Source organism: Mycteria americana, chromosome 25 (genome assembly GCF_035582795.1).
Source record: "Mycteria americana isolate JAX WOST 10 ecotype Jacksonville Zoo and Gardens chromosome 25, USCA_MyAme_1.0, whole genome shotgun sequence".
Lineage (NCBI taxonomy): Eukaryota > Metazoa > Chordata > Aves > Ciconiiformes > Ciconiidae > Mycteria > Mycteria americana.
In genome coordinates, this window is record NC_134389.1 from 840,746 (window position 1) to 865,901 (window position 25,156).

Genomic DNA, 25,156 nt, shown 5'->3' on the forward strand with positions numbered 1-25,156 from the left:
GGCAGGCCCATCTCGTAAATCAGTTTTGAATATTTTCTGTGACTTGATTTCTGAAGCTTTTTCACTGTTGAGATGCCAGTAGTTGCAACAGAGCCCTTCCCAGGAGAGCTGGGCTGGAAGTCTGGCTCTGGAGATGACATTCCCCTAGTGATCTTCCAGCCTATTCTATTCTGGGTCGAACTGTTGGCTGCATTGTGGTTGTGCTTGCAGATTTATATTCAGTTACAAATGAGGATCCTTAATTTCTCTGTGCTGCCTCTGCTTATCTCTTCTGGCCTTAATTAGATTTAACACATGTTAAAGGCAAGCAGGGATTGAGGCTGGAACAGAGACCTAACAAGGATGTTGCTTGTTGCAGCAGTGGCTCTATGAAACCCATCCTGCCCGCTGAGAATGACCGGGGCTTTTGGTGGCACATCTGATTTTTGAAGAAACCACTTGCAAAATGAAAATGAACGTTTGTCCTGTTGCTCTTAACATTGATTGTTTCAACGGAATATGTTCACTCCCTCTTCTGTTATTTTGGAGTAGTTGAAAAATGTTGTTCTTGCCGCTTTGGATATCAATATGTTGAATCGGAACTAAGCATTCTGATATCTGGGAACTGCTTTGAACAACTGATCAGCAGCTTTCCCAGTGACCATATTTTTAAGTTGTGAAACTGGTGTTTCATAGGTTATAATGTACGAGGCTTTCTTAGAATCGGTTGACTCCATTTGCTGGGTCTTTGGCTCGGGTTGCCTCTGACTATTCACGTCTTGCCTTTTATGCTTGGAGCTGGTGGCTTTCAGGCGCAGCTGTGGAGGGGTTTGTGTGAAGTGGCTGCTTTTCTCGCGATGGGCATCTGGGCCAGTGAATTTACTGAGTACGTGTGCGCTTGAGACACCCTCGCCACCAGCCGGCTGTCGTGGGCGAAGCTTTCGGAGCTTGCGTTGATAGGTTGGGTTCCGTTAGTGCCATGCTGACCTCAGTGTAATACCGCTATACGGCCCGTGTTTGGATGGGGGAAAAAGGGGATTTTGAAAGGAAGCTTTGCATTTGTGCGAGTGTCCCAGAAGTTCTGAAAGGTGAAAAAGCTAGACCTCTTCCCACCCCATCCACCTGCTTCATGCTCCCCCTATTTTTGGGGTGAGGATGTGGTAGAGAGGCCAATGGGTCACGTGAAAGAGTACATAAACCATTTTGATGCTCTCCCTCAGTACGCAGAACAAAATATTACCAGTTTACCTTTAAAATCTCAAGATATTTTATTTTCTTCCACTTGTGAAAGGGCACATTGTACCACGAGAGGCAAATGTTTCTGAGTAGGAGCTGAAGCATGAGGTAAAGTGGTTTCTTCGTGTGATGCTGCTGTGAGATGCTAGTGCACGCAGTAGGCTCCTTAGAAACAGCAGAGGCTCAGATGAGGCCTTTAAAACAGACTCCCTTGTTCCCCCTCCATCCTATGTAAAAGTTGACTTGCAGAGGAACAGCACAGTGTCACTTCCTTCCCCTGCCTGAAAGCAGAAATTCCTCTCTCCTTAATAAAATGATTATCTGCCGTGCTCCAGAAACTTTATTTCTGTTTAGACCGTGGTGTTTAACTACATATGTTGGAAAACCACAGGCTCCTTGAGCAAAGGAGTAAGGCTTCTGACCTGGTTTACTCGGGGCCACGTTCCACTGAACAAAGACCTTTGGTATCAGCCCTTTCTGCACCTTGGGACTTCACTTAGAAGTAAGGGAAGGGGCACAGAGGTGTCCAAGCGATCCGAAATCGAGTGGAGAGGAGATGGGGAGGGTCTGTGGTCCCAGCGTGGAGGATGGAGTGTGAGGAAGGCCAACCTCTGTTTATTTTAAGTGCATCACATCAGCTGACTTGACTTTATCACATAGGGACCGATTTCCTGGCAGAGACCTTATATATTCACATGTTGAAAACCACTAACCTCAAATAATCTGTCTTTTAAAAAAAAAAAATCTTTGTTTCCTTATCTGATTCTTTGTTCTCAAATTTTTTTTGAAACTTCAGAGGAGTCCTCGTGTTTTGTTGCTGTAGTTAGTGTTGAAATCGGGTGTGCTCGCTCATGCTGTTTGGGACGGTTGTTGTTGGCCCCTTCAACTGCCAAGCGTTGAGCTGGATGCTCATTCCGTATTTTAGTCACCCCTGGGAACTGCTATGGACTGGCAAGGAAGAAACTCCTTCAGCAATGCCAGCTGCTTGGAGGAAAACAAATCAGGCAGTAATAGAGGCTAGCAATATTACTGTGGTAAAAGATTTTTTTTCTTTTTTTTTTTTGGAAGAAATACCAGAAGTTTTGGAGCATGCTTTCTGCGAGCTGGAGCTGGTGCTGTGGGCCAGCTGCTGTGGGCCAGCCACACTGCAGAGGTGGCTGAGCTGTTGCACAGCTCCACTTTTAGCTGCAAGCGAACCACCGTCCAGCTCTGGAAATACTGCTTGGATTAAACTGCTGTTGGACTGAAATCTGACTTCAGGAACTGTAAAAATACTTGTTAAACCCAGATGTATCTAAGATGTTGAAAATAGGGTGGTTTTTTCCCCTTTCCTTTCCTAATGTTGAGAATACAAAAGGCTGTTTTATGTTTGATGAGGTGAGAAGTAAAAATGGGCACTGTTGCACAGAAGCTTGCTATAGTATAGCTCTCCTTTACTTGTTGAGCAATATCCTCGTGGTCTTGGCTAAGCTAAGCTTTGTCGGCCTCGCAGCTTAAGCCCCGATTTGTTGCCATATTTGTTAAACTTGACTTCAATTCTTTGTTTTGTCCCACCGATTCTGGCAGCATTTCATCCATAAGCAGCTCTTGGTGTCAGTGTACCACTTTGCTGTGGTTTGGGAACCCCAGCAATAGGCTTTTTTGTGTGCATTGGGTTGTTGGTTTTTTTTGGGGGTCCCCTCCGCTTTGATACAGCAGAAGTGGTTTTTCTACCTTCAAGGCACTCCATGCAACTCAGCTTGCAAAGATTGTGGTGGAGATTCTCTGGCTGGAGCGACTGTCTTGGTTGCAGTTGGTTAGCACAACCATTAAACCACAACCATTAAAATGAGCACAGAGCTGACTTATTTCAGAAACAGGAAGAAAATGCCTTAACTTCTTTGAAAACTCTGGTTCTGGTGCAAATCGGACTATGTTAACGTAGAAGAATGTTGAATGCAGCTCTCGTGGCAATGTTACGATGGTTTCAGTTTAAGCCATGCTGAGCAAGCTTTGAACAACTATAGAGCCTGTTCTGTGTGCTCCTAAACAACGGGGATTAGGAAAAAGCCCTACTTGAGGATCGAAGAAGTAAGGCTCGGTGTCAAACGTTGCTTCCAAACGTAGTCTCTCGGCTTGCAAGGAAAGAGAGATCCCTGCTCGTGTAGGTAAGAGCTGGGAGCTGCTGGTGGAGTGTGTGGGGAGGAGAAGGGGGCACCCACACTGCCTGAACATGGGCAGGGGTTCGGAGCCCAGCCTGCCGGGGAGCTGGTTCGGGGTGTGTGTGGCTGCGTAGAGAGCCTCAGCTCTCTGCTTTCATTGTGGAAAAAACCCATAATCCGTAACAGGCTTGGGCCTGCCATCCAACTTGTGAGGGCAGCGCATTCAAGTTCTCTACTTGGACGCTTCTTTCTTTCCCATACACCAAAAGGGGCTTATTTTCACATCTCAAAGTAGAATTCTTATTTTCTCAAATGTTGTACCTATGTGGAACCTCCTGTAGAAGCAGTACTGCAATATTGGGTGGCATGGTCTCTGAAGGCTCACCAATTCTGCATTTCTTCAGTGCATTACTTGCCTGTTTCATCTCTTAGAAAGCATCGATTAGGTTTCCTACTGTTTATGCAACTTTTCCACGTGTAAAACACAAGGTTTTTAGCTCTAAGCAAGACTGCCGTTGTGCTTAACAGAGGTAGTGTCATTTTGGGGAAGAACTGATGTTCTTTTGCTCTGGGTGTGTGGCCAGTTGTGGAGGAGCGTAGGCAGAGACTGGTAATCACACCTGTGGTGCCCGCAGGTCGGTATTGCCAAAGAATAGAAATGACTGTCTGAAAGATCATGGTTTTCAAGGTGCCTTACCCGTGCCTTGGTTAATTCTTTGTCTCTTAGATTGGGAAATAAACCCTCTTCAAGAGGCGGCGTTGATTTTATTAGGCAAACTCGCAACTCTTCTCCTCCCCTTCTGCATACTCGTGCAGCTAGCATGCGAGGATTGGTTCAGCCCCTACCCACGATCGCTTCGGACTCCTCCTCTGTCTAAAAAGGAGACCACATCTTTTAGTTTAGCGATCTAAGCTTTTGAGCTTATGAAAACAGCATGTGCTCAAAGCTTGAAATGGACCCTTAGTGCAGGCTCTGGAGAGGCAGTAGATGAAAGGACTAGAAACACACATTGCACAAAATCTATCCACATCAGATGCTGAAATGCAAGCACTTTTAATGGGAGCTATATGTGGAGAATACTCCACCCTCTGAACCAGAGGGGGATTTGACGTAATACTGGTTTTTGTTGGGTTTTTTTTTTCACTCTTCTGTTTAGAAATGGCATCAGATGTTTCCTCGCTGGGTGCAGCCGTTGGCTCCGGGAACCCTGGACCGGGGGCGCAAGCTGGAGGAGCCATTGTTCAGAGAGCCAACAAGAGGCGTCCTGGGTGAGTGTGTGCTCTGTGTGCGTGTGGTTTTTCCTTTTTTGGGGGAGGGGTGTGAGTGAAGTGTATTTTTGAGGAAGCTTTGCTCTCTTGAAAGAGTGATCAGCCTGGTGATGAGGAAACTTGTCTACTTCTAAGCAAAGAAGAGTTGCCTGGTTCCTTCAGGTGCGCTTTTACTTCGTAGTGGTATGCTTTATGCCAACCGTACCCATTAAAGCCAGGTTCTGTATTACATATAAAAAGAGGGGATTAAAAAGTTGAGTTGCGCCTCACAGGAGAAGAGGGTTGCTCACCAAGGATTGAGAGTGAAACAGGAGTCACTGAAGCAGTGAGACAAGCCAGTTGCTGCAACAGAGGTAGAGGAACAGAATGTGAATGTTGGGGCCTTACTCAAACCTTTGCAACTGTGCCCTCTCTGGGAGAGGGTGAGGGGGAAGCCACAGTGTGCTTGTGGTAGGCTTTTTGTTTGCTAAAAATGCCTTTGCAAATTAAAAGGATATAGAGCGGCTGCTCTTAAATTCCTGGCGCAAGAAATTTCCTCTTAATTTTCAAGCTAATTAAAATCTCTCCCTGCCCCCCCCCCAGTCACACAAATTCTTTCCTTCACCTCCATTTGCTGGTGCTCCCACTCCCCTGGCAGCTCCTCCCACGCTGTCTGCTACTTGTTCCTCACACTTCATTTACAAACGCGCATGCTGCTGGGCTGCATCTACACGCCAGTTTTCCATCCTGAAAGGAAGCGCAGTGAAAAGCCTTTCCTCTGTCCTCCCGTAGACTTGTTAGAAATGGTTTTTTTGACCCTGTTGCAGCAAACACAGTGACGTTGTCTGCTGTTGAACTAAGGATGCTAACTACGCAGGTCACCGGACTGAACTTTAAGTCTTGAAGTGTTTTGCCCTCCCCCCCCCCCCCCCCCCCCCCTTTTTTTTTTAAATGCAACTGATCCAAGCTTTTGAGTTGGGAGTGCTCCATTTGTAGGCTGTTGATCGGTCCCTTGAGCAGTGAGGAGCAGTTGTGGCAGCCTGTTGGGCTTCAGATCGCTGCTAGGAGATCCAGAGCATTTGGAACAGGAGGGTGTGATACAGTGGGTGCTCCAAGTGGGCTTTCTCTCTTTTGAACTGTTTCCTTGCTCTGTTTCTGATAGACATATAAAGGAAGCCCCCTTCTAAACTTTGTGGGTTGTTTCACGTTAGCCCCTGGGATTACTTAAATCTTCCTTTCAAGAATTGTCTGCATCCCTGTAGGAACAGCCAGAAAAGCAATCTGTAAAGGAGAAACTGCTTGGTTAATAATTATATTCTCGCTTCTGTTTTTCAGGCTTGATTTTGATGATGATGGAGAAGGGAACAGTAAATTCCTCAGGTGAGGGAGGACATCGCACCCAGAAGTTTCTGTTGTGTGGTCTAGATGTGTCTGCATTTCCCCCAGCGCAGGAGCTTGCTGCTCGTGTGGTTTTTCCTCTCCAGCAGTGCAGAGGGAAGGCGGGGGTTGGAGTCTGAAGCAGCCAGTGCTCCACTTCCTTGAACTCTTCCCTTTCTCCTAGTCAGCAGCATTCCTCCATCTTTGCAGCTGATGCTAAAGCAAAGCTGCTGTGCACATGGGGTCTGTGAGTCCGGAGAAGGGACTGTGACTGGGAGGGGATCCCGTTACTGCTTTGGATGTGGTCTCCATCTCCAGTCTTCCTGGGCCAGCCCCGTAGCGAGATGAGGTCAGCCGAAGAAGTGAGCCTTGTGAGCCCTGGGTTGAAACGGTGTTGCAGAACTCCGTGATGATGTTGCTGTGTTCGATACCAGCATCTCAAAAGATTACGTAGTTTCCATGAATGCTTCCAGCAATCCGCTGGTTGTTTCAGCGCAGCACTATAGGAGCACTGCTGCTGGCCAAGCCCCTGTTGATTGTAGAGAAAAATCTTCTGCCAAATAGCTTATCGGCACAACAGTGAGGTGCTGAGCTTTTGTTAGTGCCTCAGGCATGTGTTACTTGATTCTCATCTGTTGTGAGGATGCTTCAATTACAGAGACATGAGACATCCTTACTCCAGAGGAGTTGGCGAGGCTGCAAGTACCTCCTCTCATGATCCATATGGAACACAGAAGAGTTGGAAGATCTCGCATCGTTTATTTGTAGTCTCACTACATGGCTTAGGATTGGACAGCTCTAATGATACTGGAAGTCCGTATTTTACAGTCTTTTAAAGATGACTGTGGAATGGCTTTGAGATGATAACAGGCCTGACGAACGTAGGATTTACCTACTGAGATCCTTTGGAGGAGGGTCTTCGTTTGGGCTAACTGTATCTTCAAAGTGCAATTTAACCTATTTCTTTGTCTGCTTAAATTACTGAGTGTGATGCCACTGTCCTCAATATGAATGTGATGTGGAAAACATCATCAAGGTGATAAAAATAATGAAATTGTAGTCTTTGAACTAGACAAATGAAGAGTATGGTTCTGGGTTGCCTGCGCCCAGCAGAGTTGGCCTTTTTAACACCAGGCCTGTTTTGTGTGATATATTAAACCTTGTTCTGCTCTTGGTGTCTTTGGGAACGAAATGAGAGTAGGCACCATAAGAACTCTTCTTCTTCTCCCCGTTCTCCTAGATGTGATGATGACCCGATGCCAAATGATAAAGAGAGATTTGCCAGGTAAGAATCTGCTGTGATGCAGTTTTTGAAGTTTTTGGTGCCAAACCACCTTAATGTAAGAGAGATCCTGCAGCACCCTTCTAACTAGCATTTAGATTTTCTCTCTTTGAAGGAAGGTGCACCAAAGGATCCAGACATTTTCCTTGATGTTTTTTGGACCAGTTCGTTATGAGTGTGATGAAATTGTTCCTCTTTTTCAACACTTCTTTCAGCTGTTGCCTTGGACTCTCATTCTTTCTCCTGCTCAAGAAACTTGCAGATACACAAGTTTCATGCTTAGTTCAAGTTTTACTTGAACAGGGTTTCCTGGCAAATGTTGTGGTTTGTGTGTTTTGTGGGAGAATTAGGCAGAAGCTTTCTCTATAAATGGGGGATTTCCTCAAGATCAGAGTGTACAGTAACACTATAAGCAATATTTTTGGCTCTGATTGTCTACTTGTTGGTGTCTGAGAGTAGCTCTGTACCATCTAGTACTGGGACTGACCTCATGGTATTTTTACAGCTTTTTGAAGCCCATGGAACTGAATTTAAATATTTCATGGGTTTATTTTGTGTTGATGTGTAATGTTTCTGCCAAGGCGAGGGTCTTTTGTGTATATTTCGAGTGCTGTAAATTCCAGGGTGTCCCCTCAGTGCGAAGGCACATCATGCTGTATCTTGCTAAGAAGAAAAGTAAGCAAATACAGAACAGTGGCCAAGACGCTGTACTTAGTAGCTTGTCATAAAGAGGGGTCTGACTTCAGAAATTCCTGAAATTGGAGTTAAAATTCAAGTGATTGAGGACACTGGGGAAAGGAGTGCCCAGCACGTTACGTCAAGGAGCAGGACAGATCACATTGCAGGGTGAGCCAGGAATGATGTTGGGTGCAGGGGCCTTTCCCTGTGATTTCACCGAGGTCGTGCACTGGAACTAGTGGTCTAGAAATCAAGGCTTTGCAAAATGTCTATTCTGTAATGTTTCAGCCAGAGCTATAAACTTGTGTCAGAGTCTCAATGCAGAGAGGCAAAAAAATTGTAAAGCCCAAATTTCAGGTCACTGTCATGCTGTTACCTGCCAGAGGGCTAGCAGGGACTTCTAAGCTGGGGTTCTCCAGCTTTTTACATGGTTTGACTTGATCTGAAGTCAAGCAAATTAGAAACGTGTTTGCCAGCCTGTGTTGAATAACTTTGTTCCCTAGTGCAAGTCATAAGCTCTGGGAACTTCAAGGTATAACAGACCCCGATAATACATGTAAATGCTAAGATAATGCAGAATGCCTACAGCAGTGCTTTATTGGTAAGCATTGCAGTGCTGACCAGCTTCATGGCCCTTACAGTTAAAAATTCTGCTGCCTGACTGTGCAGTGCCATCGCTGGAGTAGGATCCTGGCTCCTTGTGACCCCTGTTGTGGTGTGGCCTTTGATCACCCCGGTTAATAGACACATGGGAGGCGAGGAAGGAGTAAACAAAGAAACAAAACAACTGAATGTCGCTTCCGAATTGCTAAGGCCTGGACCCTCTGTCTCTGGTGGGGCATCAGCAGTACCTATGTGCTTTAATGTAGAGATTATCACTTGCAATTACTGGCTCAGGCAATGAGGACAGTGGCAGGAGGTGACGAGCAGTGACGAAGTCATCAGTGGTGTTAGGGTGCCGACACCCCGAATGCAGCTGTAAGAGAAGCGTGGCACAGCTTCCCTCTGCATCCGTGCCCCTTGGCCTGCCCGTAGCGCTCGCATCTGTTTTCCGGGACTGCTCATACCATGCTCCTCGCAGCTCTGGCAGCCCTCATTTTCCAGTACATTCCTCCCTCCTCAGATGATGTGAGGCAAAACAGCATGGAAGTGAACATGACTACTTTTTTTTTTTTTTAAGTACTGTACTAAAACCTGTTTGAAGTGGAAGGGTACCACAGCTGATTAATGCTAAAAACACCTCCTGTACTCCATAAATCCACAGTGTATGTCTTAGATGCTCAGCCTTTGAGAGACTGCATGCCTGCCTTAACTGGGCACATGTAGTACCCTCTCCTTTCCTGGTGGTAGCTTTTGGGGGATTATTTGTTTTCCAAGGCAGCCAAACCTCAAGGAGGAAAACTTATCATCAGCCTCTGTAAAACAAGGTTTGCAGATTCCCCTTCCCTGAAAACTGGAGGTGCATGCAGGTTGGTGGGGATGTCTGTGTGCCTTTCTGTAGATGATGTGCGGAACATCTCTGGGTGCTATTTGTCGTGTAGCCATCTTGACTGTGGTGTCCTGAATGGTGTTTTTGTAGCAGCATTACGAAAATGTGTGTTGTTAGCTGTGAATCTTACACTGTTTGTGGATTTTGGGTTTTTAAATCTGTTTCCCTGATTTGTTAATACTATCGAAGAGGCTATTGATTATTTTTTTTCTTTAAAGAAAGAGTAGTTTAATGTGACTGGGACCCTAATTCTCCGTTCTGCCATTAACCTTCTAATCTTGTGCCGAATAATCTGCACCTCGGTTATATGTAAAACAGAGCTACCCCTTGCCTATTTTGCAGTCTTGGTAAGCGTCTTAAAACTTCAAAATAATGCAGATAGCAGGCACCCATTTAATGTGTAATGTTGCAAACTAATGACTGCTTTGTTTTATGGAATTGCTCCTCTGCAAAACAGACGTGTCTGTAGGCTGGGTTTCCTAGTACATCTTCCCATTTTTCATTTCTTTAAACTTTTTCCATTTTAGCTTAGATCGCTGATTTTATTTTTAGGTCTGATGATGAACAGAGTTCAGCGGATAAGGAGAGACTTGCCAGGTAGGAGAATGGAGATTTCAAGCATGGACAAGCAGAGTATTTCCTTTCCTTAATGTTTCTCTAGGCATCCCTTCTCTTTTTTTCCCTCTCCTTCCCTCATCTGCTGCAATAGAGGACTTGAAACTGAACAGACTTCTGGAAATGGCTGTGTAATTGGAATTAGGAGGGGAAAGGCATTTAGTCCCCTTGTGAGAATGTCTTTGGGGAATACACAAGAGGATTTGTTTGCCAAAGACGGCAGGGTAGAGTGTGGTTGGGCCATTGCTTTCACTGAGTGCTGTAGCTTTGCTAACCTGTGCTAAATACGATTTCTCTTGTGCTGGATCAAGGTCCCAGATGGCCCGTTCTCACCTTGGTAAGGTTTTGTCGCAGGAATGCTGTTGTACTATCAAACCAGACATTAAAAAGTGTATTAGTTCAGGTTTTTTCTACCCCTTAAAACCTTCCAGGAAAGGTGGTGTCCTGTGCATTACAGTGATGTAGGCTTACTGAAACCAAGATTTTCTTTTCCCCCCCAAGTTCCTATTTGTAATTAATGAGGGACTGTGGCTGAAATGACTGAAGCAGTCATTCTGAATGCTGTACCATTAATGCAGAAATGTACCCCGAGAAGTTGTGCGCACAGCTGGTTGAGAGGCTGTGTTGTCAGGACTGCATTTCTCCAGCAGAAAAACATCAACTCTAAATGTACCCGTCCCTGTTTCCAGCTGCAAAATAAAAACTGCTTAAATCGCCGTCAAGGTTTCTGTTGCTTGCCACCCACAGCTCGTTACTGCTGCAGAGCTGAGGGTTGGTTATTCATGAAGAATGGCTTGTTTTGCCATCTTGCAAACTTACCCTGTAACTCCTTAGGACTGTTCCACCCTAGACTTGTTCTTAAGCAATGCACAGGACTAAAAGGACTCATGGGTGCTGAGAATGCCACAATTCTGGTCAGTTTATTGCCTGCTGGCTGGTTTTAAAACAAATAAATAACCCCCAAACACAGCCTTTCCTAACTGCAGTACTGCATAGCTTAAATATTTGAGGAGATAAGGAAGTGCTAGAGGTGGGGCCTGTGAATACATCAAACAGCAGTGCTGCTCGGGGATTTCTCCTCCAGAAAGTAGCAACCCATTCCTCTGTCCCCAGTAGTCAGTTCTTGCTGTCGTGCAAGAGCCTGTAGTAAAGGATATTTGGCAGCGGGGCAAGTAAAATGTCTGGTGGTTTCCCAGTAGCTTTTGTAGTGAAGGTAGCTTCACTTGCACACTTGAGCATGTGAGTGTGGAGAAACTGAATTAAAGGTGAGTGTGAGAATTGAAGTACTTCTTTTCCTGAATATCAGCCTCTTGCAGCAAGGAGCAAGGTCACTGAATGATTGCACACACCTGCTAGTGATAAATGCTCTATTTTTTGTATTTATCCTCTTTAATTCACTTGCCTTTCTGTGTTCCTTCCAACACTTCCATCTCATTTCATTTCCCACCGTGTGCTTCCTTGCATCTGATCCATCCTTCTGTATAGGAAACCTGGCTTTTAAGTTCCGTTTTCAAAAACCCACCATAGTAACCCAGTTAAACGACACATGCCGGATAAAAAGAACCAAGTCTAAACGGGTTATGTTCTGATCTCCGGGGGTTGATGGGGACTGTGCCCTGTGAGCAGACTTGCAAAAGGCGTGTGAAGAACCTCTTTAAGGACTTTAAGCAGGCAACGTTTGTCATGGTGCCTCTTCAGAGGTCTGTGCACACCAGCAAGGTGTATGCCTGGTAGATGGTCTGCCCACATCGGCCTTGGTCTGTACAGAAATCAGGTCTATATCTCCTCTAAAGCTTTCCCTCCTGCCATGATGTTGTAAAAGGCTCTTGATGTAACTGAGAAGTATCTTCATAAAAGCACTTACAAGGTGAGACTCAATCTGTTGTAATTTGGGTGCCCAGGTCTTAGCTGCAGCCCTGGCCTCCTTGTATGGTTATTGCAGACGCGTGGGTGTCTGAAAGGTGATGGTGGGGGTGGATTTGATTCATCCTTGGACAAACAGTGGGTGGGATGAGTCATCTCTCTCTGCACCAGTGCTGTTTAAAAGCGAATTTCCTCAGCAGAGTGAGGTGAACCCCACTTTGAGAGCAGAGGCCGTAGTAAAGGAAGAAATCCTTCGGCTTGCTGCAGTGTCGTGGAAGTGATGGGGAAGCTTCTCTCTCTGCTAAAACAGCTTAGCCTAGCTTGTTGCCTTCACCAGATACCAGGGAACCGATGTGATTTCAAGCAAGGCTCTTGTCCACAGCAAAGAAGGGCCAGCCGTAGACTCTCCTCCTTGCACTTGTTCCTGCGTTCCTTTGTGCACGCCCAGCATGTGAGGCGCTTGTAGTCCTTCTAACTCCTGATGACCCTGATGCCTCTCTGTGTTTTGCACTCTGGCCTTGTGGAAGCGTTGACGTGGGGAAATGGCTGAGGCTTCTGGCCCGTTGGTAACTTCGTCTTCCTCCTCTCCTCCCTGGCCTCTTGCAGGGAAAATCACAGCGAGATTGAACGTAGGCGAAGGAACAAGATGACTGCCTACATCACAGAGCTGTCAGATATGGTGCCCACCTGCAGTGCCCTGGCCCGCAAACCAGACAAGCTCACCATCTTGCGCATGGCTGTCTCTCACATGAAGTCCCTGCGTGGCACAGGCAACACCTCCACTGACGGCACCTACAAACCCTCCTTTCTCACTGACCAGGTCTTGGCTTCATGCTGCTTTGTGGGAAATGCTGCAATCAGAGGGGGAATTAAATTGTGGGTGGGGGAAGATAGGCACCCAGGGTGGGTTTAGAGGGCTTCAGCTGCGTGGCTCTGGAGTTAAGAGCGTGTCTGTCTGTCTGTGAATGCAGGAACTCAAACACCTGATCCTAGAGGCGGCCGACGGCTTTCTGTTCATAGTGTCCTGTGAGACCGGGAGGGTGGTCTATGTCTCCGATTCTGTGACTCCTGTCCTCAACCAGCCCCAGTCCGAATGGTTTGGCAGCACCCTCTATGACCAGGTGCACCCGGATGACGTGGGCAAGCTCAGGGAGCAGCTCTCCACATCGGAGAACGCGCTGACAGGTAAAGCAGCCCGGGAAGGGATTGGCGGGGGCGGGCAGTGTGAAAGCCTGCAGAGGACTTGGATTAAAACCTTCCCTTTGTAGAAGGAACCAAACCCTGGTGCCTTTCTAACAAGGATCCTGCAGCCCCCCCTGAGAATGCATCTAAAGGTACCATTGGTGACACTTGTGTCTTGCTAGTTCCTAATACGTTACCTGGTGCCTGTGTTGGTGAAAGGACTCGCGTTGCAGCAGCATCTTGTTTTTTCTTCTTTCTTTAGGTCGCATCCTAGATTTGAAAACGGGGACTGTCAAGAAGGAAGGCCAGCAGTCCATGAGGATGTGTATGGGTTCACGAAGATCTTTCATCTGCCGAATGAGGTAATGAAGAGATTCCCTGGGGAAATCTCATTTGAGCCTGAAGCTGAACTTGCTCCCTGGCCCCATTGTGCTTTTATTTCACCTTTTTTTGCTCGTTCTGACATAGACATGATATAACATAGCTTTGTGTGGACAGCTCAGCCAACAGTCGAGTTCTTGAGGTTTTTCTTTGCCCTGTGCCAAAATAGCTCTTGAGACTGTTGTAGAAGATCCAGTTTCAAGTAACGATTTGTTTTGGCCCTACGTGTCACCTCCCTTCTTGACGTCTGTAGGATGAGGGCTTTCACTTGTATGGAGGAGATTCAAAGGTTCATCCCCATTTATAGAGTGCTTCCTCTTAGTCAAGATTGACAAATTGTTTTGATGTTGACCGAGAAAGATAAAAACCTTTCCCCTCGCATTTCTAACTCTGGTACAGGTGTGGCAACAGCTCAGTGGATCCGGTCTCTGTAAATCGTCTCAGCTTTATGAGGAATCGCTGCAGGTAAATAATACAAAAGTTCTGGGCAAGCACACCGCATTGGTAGGAACAAACGGAGCTACAGCTCTGTCGTCAGAGTGGTGGGGACGCACTGTGGTCAGTGTGTGTGGGGTAGACTAGTACAGCTCACAGAAGAGTTTAGGTGGATCGGCTGGTAGGGGAACCAAAGTACCGCTGTGTCGAGGAAGATAATCCTGGGGAAGATTAATCTTGCTTTATTCCAAGATTGGATTTGAAGTCAGTTTAAAACCACATGTTCTTCACAGCGTTGCTGTTGGGCTCTGGTGTATATTGTCCCCTTTTAATTTGAAATTGAGATAGATTCCATGCTGTTGTGTACTTGGACCGCTTGCATTTATGTTAAGTCTTTATTCTTTGGTTTTTTTGACCCTGAAAATGTTCTGTGGAACCTTTTTTAAAATACGAATAGAAACCTTGCCTGACCTTACCCCGGTTCAATATATAGCATAATCAGACTGTTTCTCTCTCCCAAGGAATGGCTTAGGTGCAGCAAAAGATGGCGAACCTCACTACGTTGTGGTGCACTGCACGGGTTACATAAAAGCCTGGCCCCCTGCAGGTAACAACTTAGCTGAAGTGTTCAGTTGTGGCTGTTTTTAAGAGCATATGGTCTAAAGTTGTCCATTCTATGAACTGAATGTGCCAGCAAATGCTTTCCAAATGCATCTTACCACTTTTTCTTATTTTAGGATTGAACTAATTTTTGCAGATGCTGGATTGGAGATCTTTGAACAGTAGAGATACTGTAGAGGATGAAAATAATATTACACTGTCTGATAGGCCAGCTTGTGCTGAAAGTTAGAGATCTTTAACCCCTCTGGCAAAGAAAGGGAGGGGGAAGCAACTTAATACACCAAATTCCTTCATGGGAAAGGATATTGAATTACAAAACAGGGCGGAGAGATGTATTGAAGTCAGAACTGCATGTCTTTTTCCTCTGAAATTAGCAATTTTTCCTGTGTTAACCTTGCTGGAATTTTTTGGCACTCCCCTCTCAGGTGTTTCACTGCCTGATGATGACCCAGACGCTGGCCAGGGCAGCAAGTTTTGCCTCGTGGCTATTGGCAGGCTCCAGGTGGGTAGCATCTTCCTATGCTTCAATGTTGCCTTGTCCTAAAAGTCCACAGAGTTAAACTCTTCTGTCTGAAGATGTTTCCTGATTGCCACAAATCCGACTGCGGGGCTGGCTGGTCAGGAGAAGGCAGCTCTCGCAAGATTTGATAACACTGTACCTGTCTTACCTTGCAGGTCACTAGCTCACCCAACTGCACAGACATGAACAATGTTTGTCAGCCAACAGAGTTCATCTCCCGGCACAACACCGAAGGCATTTTCACCTTCATAGATCACCGCTGTGTGGCCACGGTTGGCTACCAGCCACAGGTGAGAAAATGGCAGGAGCTTTCTAAGAAAGAACTGCTGTTCAAACTTACTTTTCCCTCCTCCCTCTCTTGTACATCATGGCTCTGCTTGTCTAACAGATCTGATAAAACGATGCCCAGGGCCTAAAACAGACGTGTTTCTCTTCCACCAGTTGCTTTTTCATGTGCTTTTCTAAGTACTTTGATCATTGGAAGGATGGGTGGCTCTGGATTATGTCTAATGTCAATTAAGGTCGGTTTTGCCTTCATTTGAGTTCGAGATCAAACGTTAGTCAACCACTGTTGTGCTTCTCTTTAAAATACAGCACGCCGGTTCCTGTAGCTGGTTTGTCTAACAGTGATTTGGGGGGGGGAGCAGTAAGTACCTGTCCAAAGTGGAATTGACGGGGCAGACCTGAAAGAGGGAGTCTGAGTCTGCCTGCCAGATGAACTGACTTGATCCCTCTCCCAATTCCTTTAAAAATAGGAACTTCTGGGGAAAGACATTGTGGATTTCTGCCACCCGGAAGACCAACAGCTTTTGCGGGACAGCTTTCAGCAGGTAAAATACTTTAGCTACCGCTTTGCATGCAGTGTGGTGTTCGATTGGAATCTGTCTTGGTGCTTGCAAAGCAATGAAATTAATTGGAAAACCAAGAGAAAAATAAACCGTAGATATTTCTCCTTTGCCCAATGGCAAACAGTTGCAGATATAGTCACATAACGGTAAATGTGCAAAACAAAACAGAAGCATCTGATGTCTAACTCTTGAATTCATCCCCTGGCTGCTAGTCCACTCTGCTTTTAGGGCCAGAGACGTGGCTACAAAGTGCCTACTTGAATGCCATGCTTCTGTGGCTGAAACACTGGTTCATCTCTAGGGCCCAGCCCAGTGCTGCAGAACTCGAAATGGATGTGGTTTGCTTGCCCTGTTGTCGTTACTCTTATTTCTGAGGGCGTTGGACTTGTGGCAGGGCAGGTAAGACTGCCCCTGTGCTTTCATGACTCCAAAAAGTAGCTGCTCATATCCATTTGTCCAAATAGTTGGAATCAGAAGCAACAGCATGTGCTTCATTTACTGGAGGCTTTTTCATACATCTCACCAGTGCAAAGAGATAAGAAAAGTGAAAGCCAAAAAGGGGATGTTAGATTCCCGTCCCCCCCATATCATTCAGGAATCAAGATAGCATAAGGGAATAGTAGCAGTGCCATTTCGTTGGGGAAAACCAAGATATGGTCGTGCAGGCTTGGAGGCAAAGGGCCATCACAGGGTTTTAGTGGGGGGTGGCTTGTGCTCAGAAGCAAGTTGCTCTTCAACACCTTCTTTTATCAGGTACTACTGATGGCATTACGTTTTTTTAGGTGGTGAAGTTAAAAGGCCAGGTTCTGTCAGTCATGTTCCGATTCCGATCCAAAAACCGGGAATGGCTCTGGATGAGAACCAGCTCCTTTACCTTCCAGAACCCCTACTCGGATGAAATTGAGTACATCATCTGTACCAACACCAACGTCAAGTATGTACATGGAAATGACTTGCCAACCACCAGTGATAGCGCCCGAACCTGATGGGATCTTGTCCCAGAATAAGCAGCAGCACAGAACTGCGGGAGCTTCGGCCTCTCCCCCTCACCAAGCTTCCCATCAGTTTGCATAGGCCCTGGTGCTAAGTCCCGTGAGCGCTCTTTTCCTGGGCCGTGGCAGGCACTAGAGGACTATAAAGTGCAAGAAATTTAATTCCTTTGGCTGTCTCGGTTGTATGGCTTAGCAAGCTGCCAAAGTTCAGCTCCAGCAGTGCCTTTTTTAACTCTGGTTACTGGAGCGAGTCTCCTGTCTGTGTGTTTGCATTCGGAGCTAATATTAGTGAAGTCTGCCTTTGAATGTAGCTCTTGGATTCCTGTGACAGGCTGGGGGGGCAGCTGGTCTAGAGAGTGGCTTCTCATGTGAGCAGGACTGTCTGCAGCTGATGGTAGAAAGTAAACACTTATTTTTTTTTTTCTCCACTGCTGTAGTTTTGTCCTTGGATTCAGAAACGAGCTCCAGGGGGGAGAGTGCTTTCATTGCTGCTCTCTTCTTTTCTCTCTCTTGACTGTTCTAGTGGGTTGGTGCATCTCCTTTGGAGTGACCAGAGCTGCGCTCTCTTCCCATGAGTGAGCTCCAGGCCCCTTACAGAAGAGCAGCAACTGAAATAAAGGAGGTGGGGGGGGGAAGTGCCTGCATGTGACTCAAAACTGCAGGCTTGGTGGGTGCAGCAAATGGAGTCTCTCTAGCCAGGCAAACGGAAAGCTAGATTGCTTGTGGGCAGGTGAAAAGCCAGGATATTTTTTTTTTCGACGAGGCACAGTCCTAGAGCGCAGGTAGGGCTTCTTCCCTTCCCGCAGCTGGCAAGCTGATGCTTTTTGATGAGAAGGTATTAAGAGTTGAGCAGTGACAAATCCCTCTGGCTTTAAAGAGCTGTGGTCTGAGTGCAGGACTGAAATCTGATGCAGATCTCGTACAGGCCTTAATTCCTGTCCCGGTGTTAGAGATATCTCTTTGAACTCATTCATTCCACACGCATCCATTCTCACATCCATACTACGCTTTCTAAAAGCAGTGCATAAATTCAGACCTGAGAAGCGGCAATCTGTGTCTGATCGTGTTTGAGGTGCATTTTATCTATGTGCATCCTCGCTAGGTTATCTGTATTGTTTCATCTTCGAGATCAGGTACTATGAAGCAGCAGCTTGCAAAAGAACTGTCGAGAAAACGCTGGACTCTTACTCCTTTCTTGTGGGAGTTAAATATTAACCGACTTCTGACAGTTAACAGAAGAGCATAACAAACTCCACCAACATCTTGGGCTTAAAACCTAAAACTGCTGGTGGGTCTCTGCAGGCTCCAGCTCTGGAGCGTCTGACGTAGAGCTGAATGGAAAACCTCGGGCGTTTTTAGGCTCCTACAACCTTTGCTTGTGCTTTAAGGATGATGCAGATCTGGCCGTGCTCCTGGTGTAGGTTATTAATTGCTCCCCTGCTCAGTGACCGAGTGGGGGGGGGGGGGGGCAGAGCCCTTTGGCTCACAGCCGTTAGCATTGCATTACATGACACCCCCCCTTTCAGAGACCACGGGAACTGAGTGGAAGGATCCTTCACTCAAACAGGTTTTGCAAAAGCAAAGCTTCCAATCTTGTCCGAGACAGGCGCATTCTCCTACATGCAGTAGCCAACTGTTTGCTTTCGTTTGGTATTTTTTAAATATATTTTTTCTTTTTTTTTTTTTTTTTTCTCTTTGCTTTAAAGGAACTCGAGCCAGGAGTCTCGGCCTGCCCTGTCAAACTCAATGCAGAGGCCCCAGCTGGGGCAGAGTGTCAGCCTTCCCCTGGAGATGGGCACGGCACAGCTGCCCTCAAGGTCAGGAGGTGCTCAGCTCCTTTTACCATGCCTCTCTTGCTGGTTCTGCCCTCCTGTCAAATAGCCTTCCTACCCAAACTTTCCTCTCTGCAGCAATGAACTCCTCTGGGCTAATGAATCATTGGTGTAACCACAGAGTATCTATTCCCTTGGCAATCGTTTTTAGCAGCCGGTGTTCTCCTGTTACAGACGCTTTCTATTTTAGGCAGCAGCAGCCGCCACAACAGACAGAGCTGGAAGTGGTCCCAGGAAGAGAGAGCCTGTCTGGTTACGACCACTCACAGGTAAATCAACAGGGGTTTCGGTTACTCCTTGCGTTTGTTCTCCTGCTTTATTTAAATTACTTTTTGCTGGGGATTTAAAGATGGCCACACAAAATTGACTTGAGGCTGCTGAGAGCTTGGAGAGGAAGGTGTTCTGCCTTGGGTTTTGCTGAATCTGCTTGCTTGATTCTGAGCCGCCCCTGTGGCGTCCTCCCCACTATGCCCGTGTCGATGCTGCCAGCCCCAAACGGCCACGCTGCCCCGATAAAATAGAGTCTGGAGAGCAGCCTGGCCTCTTGCGCGCGAGGTCTTTGCCTGCAAAGCCCTCAGCTGTTCTCCGTGCTGGCTGCGAGACCACAGTGCTTCCTTTGTGCTTGAGGTGCTGACGGCTCACGTTTATACCTGCTCCCAGGTTCCCGTTCAGCCTGTGACTGCTGCCGGCCCAGAGCACAGCAAGCCCTTGGAGAAGGCAGAGAGCCTTTTTAATCAGGAGCGGGACCCAAGGTTCAGCGAAATCTACAGCAGTATCAATACAGGTAGGGAGCGCTGGGCTGGGAGGTATGGCCGGGGGCGCATCGCGTGTTTATCTGATTTCAGCTTCGATCCGAGTGCCCTTTGCTCTTTCCTAAGTCACTCGGAGCAGTTCTGGGTGCAGAGGCTCAGCGTGACTGTGTTGTGGCAGCCCAGATCTTGCAGAACAGTGCTGATTTTGACTCTGGGTGGATAATTCCTGTCTACGCTGATGGGCTGCTGTGGCAGTGAATTGTCCTGCAGCCAGCATTTTGCTGGAGAGGTGTGGGGAGGGAGTGGGTGAGAAGGTGTCTCTTGCTCTGGTCTTACTGCCTGCCTTAGTTCCTGCTTGTCCCCAGAGAGCAGTTCTCTGTGTTCCTAGCCTGAGCACTGAATGTAGTGGATGCTCTAACCCCAGAGGACCTTAATGCGAAGTTTATTAGAAAATGGAGAGGAAATCAAATTAAACAGGCCTTTACAAAACCATCTGGAGTCCGTGTCTGGATAAGGAACGGTCATGTTTGCTTTGGCTCAAAACAGTCTTCCTTCACACGGACATGTCTCTCGCAACTGGTTCTCTGTCCCTGTTCCTGCTGCTGAGACTTTCTCAGCCCTAAAGTGAATCAGCCTCTCTCCACAGACCAGAACAAAGCCATTCCTGCCAGCACAGTGCCTGCCAACCAGCCCCTCTTTACGCAGGGAAACACTTTCACCCCATCACGACCTGCCGAGAACTTCAGGTGAGGCTTCCTGTGCTGTGCTTTGAATGGCCTCGTGTTAATTTTCTCTTGTCCTGCTGTTGTTCCTGTTCTGTTTGTGTGTCCTTCTGCCACAGCTGAGTGTTCCCAGCCTCTCTCTGCATGGCAGCGATTGTCCATAAATGTGTTCCTATATAGCGTGCACAGAAAATACAGGGGGAGCCCATCCAGGCATTGGTTTCTTTGAGGAGTGGGGGAGAGGAGGGCTCCTGCACCCCTGCTCTCCTGCCTGGTGCTGCTTTGCTCCTGGTCAGAGGTGCCGGAGCTTAGAGGCTGCGCACAGAGTCGGCACGGCCCCTCCTCTGCTGTGCCGCTCCTCACCCTCATCTTCACCTCCCCAGCTACTGCCTAGATTCCCTGATATCCCTCTGCTCTGTTGCTTGCTGAAGCCTGTCTGCAGGATAGCTGTGCCTCTCGGACGTGCTTAGACTGAAGCCCAAGAACTGAGCTGGGTGAGAGTAGCCTTGCCTACAAGCCCAGCAGCTCCTGCCAGTTGCGTCCGCAGCAGGGCAGCATGATGGGCACTGGCACGTGAGCAACGTTACCCCACATTTCTGGGCTCATTTTCCCCCACCGATAACTTGCACAGGATGGTGTTTGTGCCCCTTCGTCCTGTATGTGATGCCTAGTGTCCCAGGAGTGCCTCTTCTGTCTTGCAGGAGCAGCAGCATGGTACCTCCTGTGAACATTATTCAGCAGCAGCCCTCATCAGCGGGCCGGATCTTAGCACAGATTTCACGCCACTCCAACCCAGCTCAGGTCAGCGGAACCAACTGGGCTCCAGGGACACGGCCAGCGTTCACGCCCCAGGTAGCAAAGCCTGAACCCTTGGTGCAGGCCCCGAGTCCCCGCTGCGTTACAGACCCTTCTCGCCATCATGAATCGACCTGCTCTCACTCTCTAGCTGAGCGGTGGAGCCATGCTGTGTGCCCGCGCGCTTTCTCCTTTGGGCCAGTCCAGCAACATCTCACCCTAGTTAAGACGAGGTTCAGAATAAATAGGTCTCCTCTTCCTCTCCCGTTTCTTGCTCTCTTACAGCAAGTGGCATCCCAGACGGTGAAGACTCGGCCCCCTTCCTTCAGCATGGGGACTTTCCAAGGCACCCCGTCCTCCTTCAGCCCCATGACAGCACCTGGCTCTACGGCTTCTCCTACCGGGGCTGCTTACCCGAACCTTGCCAGCCGTGGCACGGGCTTCAGTGAGTATGGCTTGGGGTGCTGGGGAGGTTGGGGTGGCAACAAAATCCCCTCGGAGGAGAGCTGGGAGCATCGGCCAGATACAGCCTTGGTGCGATACGCTCTCCATCGTTTTCCTGGGTATGTTGGGAATGCCCAAATGTAGAGAGCACAGCTAAATCCACTGCCTTTATCACCTTTAACCATCATCCCACTGCAAGGCTCCAGAGCAGATGAATTTTGAACCATTTTAAGGCTGACTGGGAGGAAACAAACCCCTCTGGGACTCCCCTGCATTTGTTCTTGTTCTACCCCGTAGACGGGTACTGACAAATGCCTTAATGCGTGTGACAGTTTAGGGGCTTTTCCTGGAGGGGAGATCCTACCCCGTTAACAGCCAGGCACCACAAAATGAGTTGTGCAGTTGTGCGCTCCCTGGTCCCGTTAAAGGATCATCGAAACCACAGCCCCGCTCCAGGAATCGTTTGCTGACTTGTTCTCTGTTGAACAGCCACGGAGGCAGCGCAGACCCCCGCCCCGTTCCAGACGCGGGCGGCCGAAGGTGTGGGGATGTGGCCGCAGTGGCAAGGACAGCACCACGGCACGGCGTCGGGGGAGCAACACGTGCAGCAGCCGCAGCCAAGCCAGCCTGAGGTCTTCTCAGTAAGACGGTGCTTTTTTAACCTCCCGAGCGAGGACTGGCGCGGGCCAGTCTTGTGGGAACGAATGGTCTCTCCTTCCCAAGCGTGGGCAGCTGGCGGAAGCGCCGAGAGCTTGTCCCTCTAGTTAACGATACCTGGTGAGGTCTCAAACTTGTGAATAACCTGATGGAGCTCAGACTGGCGAGGAGAGGGCAGAGAGGCCTCAGCTGGACTGGCTTTGTGTCTTGGTCCGTTGCAGGATCAGTGTGAAACTCTACCAGCTCCGCAGCTGAACTAACCCTTCTAGCTCTAATTAAAAACAATAGCAAAAAAGCCAAACGCCCCCCCCAGTCCAAGAAAGCGAAGATAACTCGTGAGAGGTCACATTCTTCTTGGGACTTGCTGCCCCCTGCTTTCAAAGGAGTCAGTGCAGTCGCTGCTTATGACTTAAATTTGCTGCTCTCCTGCAGCCTTGGAGGCAAACCCTACGTGCCCTTGGGAGGGCAGGGACCGTCTCGGTGTGCGGTAGCTACTCCGGGAGGCTCCTCCGTGCCTAACTTACCAGCGTGGTATTCTGGTCCAGCTAACAGCTCTCTCCTTGTATCCTCACAGGACATGCTGACAATGCTGGGAGACCAAGGACCCAACTACAACAATGAAGAGTTCCCAGAGTTGAATATATTCCCTTCTTTTTCAGAATAAAATAAGCCCTAGGGGAAGCAAATTATAGCTATATATAATATCCATGTGTAAAGGAAAACACCTAAGTCTTTTTTTCAAAGACTGCTGAACTCTCTAAACAATTCCCGCCTTCTGGAGGCGAAACTCTGCCTGACAGCCCGGAGGACGGACGGCCGCGCAGGAGGAGGAGGTTGTGGTTTGGGGCACCTCCTCTGTGCGGTGCTGGCAGTGGGGGACTGTTCGCCTGGAGGCTTCAGGACTCGAGTGCTGCGAGAGCAGCTGCGCTCGTTGACCGAAGGCCCCGTGTTTCCGGAGCCGCTCGCGAGCGGTTCTCGTTCTGCACGTGGGGTTGGTCGGAGGGATTCCTGTCTGGATTACAGACAGCCCCTCCAAACTCATAAGGTGGCTTTTACTGTTTTTATTTCAGTCTTCTATACCGTGACTCTTTTTCTATAAAACACAAAGTATTGTAACTTTTTAAATATTGGGAGAAACTCTTCCAAGCGTTAAGCCTGTATAACGCAATCCTGGAGGATGCTTGCGTAAGAATCCTTGTCGTAAGCCGGCTTTCTCGTTGGAGGAAGCTTGGCCATCTTTGGAGGGTTGTTCCTGCGTCTCCAGTCGGGGTGCTTTATTTAGAGATTCCCACGTTGGCAGGCACGTTGGTGTTTGTTTGGATGCCGTCTCTCTTCTGTGAACTGTGCAATGAATACGGGCCTCTGTAGTCAGCGTGACCTATAAAATCCCTCGGGGCCCGGTCATTCGTCTGAATGACGGGATAGTTACGAGCCATAAAAATATTATCTATGTAGCTTTGTTCTCGGTGCATCAGCTTCGCAGCTGATGGCTTCTGTGCTGCCATGAACCGATGTTTCAACAGGCTTTTTGTCAGCTTATGGGGGGGGAAAACCTGCTCTGCACTGTCTGTGCGATTTTATCCCAGCTAGATTGAGATCCTTGCCTTGGTTTTGGAGCTGGACGTCCGGTTCCCCGCACAGAGAGGCCCTGGGTTTGTTCAGGGGCTTGCTGAGGAGTTGCATTTTCACTACATGCTCTGAACGGCAGTATTTGCTTTTACGCTCACCGTCTCCTTAAAGAAAAATTCATGCCATATGATGACCCTGTTGCCAAGTCACAAAATGGAGGAGAGCAGGGGAAGATGGGGAACAGAATTTTTTTATATATAATTTGTTTTTTTAATTGTAAACCTTGACTTTGAGTCTTCTGGCTTCTTCAGTGGAAAAAAAACTTGTGGCAAATCTTGCTCTCCTCAGGGTCTGTAGGGGCTGGAAGAACAGTTTGATTTCCCCCTGTGATGGCAAGCCTTGCTTCAATTTCAGCAGGAAAATTGGTTCATTGCAGAGCTTGACTTGGAAGGAAACTTGGCACAACTGCAACGGGGGAAGAATACGAAGCTTTCCTGGAAGCCTGGTTTTGTTCTGGATGAAATCTGGGCATTTCTCCCTCCTCCCTGCGCGTTGGTGGGGCTGCTGGAGAGCCCCGCGTGGGGCAAGGAAGGGACGTGGTGTTCGGAGTCGCGGGTCTTGGTGGTGCGGTGATGGGGCAGAGCCTCCAAAGGGCAGATTTTGGAGAGGTACCAAGCAGAGAACGTCCACGTGGGGAAGGCTTTGAAAGATTTGTGTTGCCGACTGTCAAGTTTGGGCGCTTGCAGAGACCCAGAGAGGTTCCTGTGGGTAGTGGAGCAGAAGGCTTTCATTGTTTTTTCTCTCCTGCTTTTGTTGGAAGATTAAGATTTGAAGGCTTTTTCTCCTCACTTCAAACACTGCTTCCAAATTTATCTATGGAAAGGTGGGAACCTCCTATTAGGGAGTTTGGAAACATCCTGTGATCCACCCCCGTCCTTTTACCCAGGGAAACTGCACTAACCGCGATGGGCCCCTCTTCGTCCGCAGCAGCCCCTCACGCCCCGTGCCGTCCCCGCTGCCAGGCTGTGGAGTTTTCTCAGGCTTAGAGGAGATCTGTTTTGTAGAGTAGCAAGGCCTTAACCATCGCAGGCGTTCACACTCGGGCTCGCAACGCCCGCTTGCAGGCCGGAGGGGGCACGTGAAGGACCAGCGCTGAGCTGCACCCTCCTCCAGCGTCAGAGCCGTGCTGACCCGACGGGATGGAGGATGGAGCAGCGCTCGCCTGCCAGAGGAGGAGGAAAATTCCCATTTCTACAGGAATTGAGCCCTGGGGAACTCGACCTTTGTGAAGCTCCAGCTCTGATGCTTTCTGGAGCCACGTCCTTCAGCTGTTGAGCTCTGTCCCAGGGCAGCAGTGGGAGCTGGACTTGCCCGTGGTGCTTCAAAACACCCCCCCTCCCCGAGCCCACCAGGACCTGGGGGCTGCGTGGATGAGAAGCAACGACCTCCAGGTCTGTGTGTCCCCGGGCCGAGAGCCCGTCCCTCCCTGAGCCGTCGT

At 48.3% G+C, this 25,156-nt stretch overlaps 1 protein-coding gene across 9 annotated transcripts in view; it reads left to right on the forward strand.

Annotated features, from left to right (window-relative positions):
- ARNT (aryl hydrocarbon receptor nuclear translocator) overlaps positions 1-24,240 on the forward strand; it is a 31,887-nt gene extending 7,647 nt beyond the window's left edge. For 2 of the 9 annotated variants that reach the window (XM_075525245.1, XM_075525243.1), the window contains 22 exons: positions 4,514-4,625; positions 5,940-5,984; positions 7,222-7,266; positions 9,983-10,027; positions 12,515-12,728; positions 12,880-13,093; positions 13,177-13,242; positions 13,353-13,452; positions 13,871-13,936; positions 14,428-14,513; positions 14,953-15,029; positions 15,203-15,337; positions 15,803-15,877; positions 16,678-16,829; positions 18,594-18,704; positions 18,910-18,988; positions 19,380-19,503; positions 20,118-20,217; positions 20,895-21,045; positions 21,274-21,433; positions 21,922-22,073; positions 22,664-24,240. In XM_075525245.1, the coding sequence (XP_075381360.1) occupies positions 4,516-4,625; positions 5,940-5,984; positions 7,222-7,266; positions 9,983-10,027; positions 12,515-12,728; positions 12,880-13,093; positions 13,177-13,242; positions 13,353-13,452; positions 13,871-13,936; positions 14,428-14,513; positions 14,953-15,029; positions 15,203-15,337; positions 15,803-15,877; positions 16,678-16,829; positions 18,594-18,704; positions 18,910-18,988; positions 19,380-19,503; positions 20,118-20,217; positions 20,895-21,045; positions 21,274-21,433; positions 21,922-22,073; positions 22,664-22,753 (2,397 nt within the window). In that variant the 5' untranslated portion in view covers positions 4,514-4,515 and the 3' untranslated portion in view covers positions 22,754-24,240. The remainder of the gene's footprint in view (positions 1-4,513; positions 4,626-5,939; positions 5,985-7,221; positions 7,267-9,982; positions 10,028-12,514; positions 12,729-12,879; positions 13,094-13,176; positions 13,243-13,352; positions 13,453-13,870; positions 13,937-14,427; positions 14,514-14,952; positions 15,030-15,202; positions 15,338-15,802; positions 15,878-16,677; positions 16,830-18,593; positions 18,705-18,909; positions 18,989-19,379; positions 19,504-20,117; positions 20,218-20,894; positions 21,046-21,273; positions 21,434-21,921; positions 22,074-22,663) is intronic. The other 7 variants (XM_075525244.1, XM_075525249.1, XM_075525247.1 and 4 more) reach the window with 7 other exon arrangements.
- The last annotated feature ends 916 nt before the right edge of the window (positions 24,241-25,156 follow it).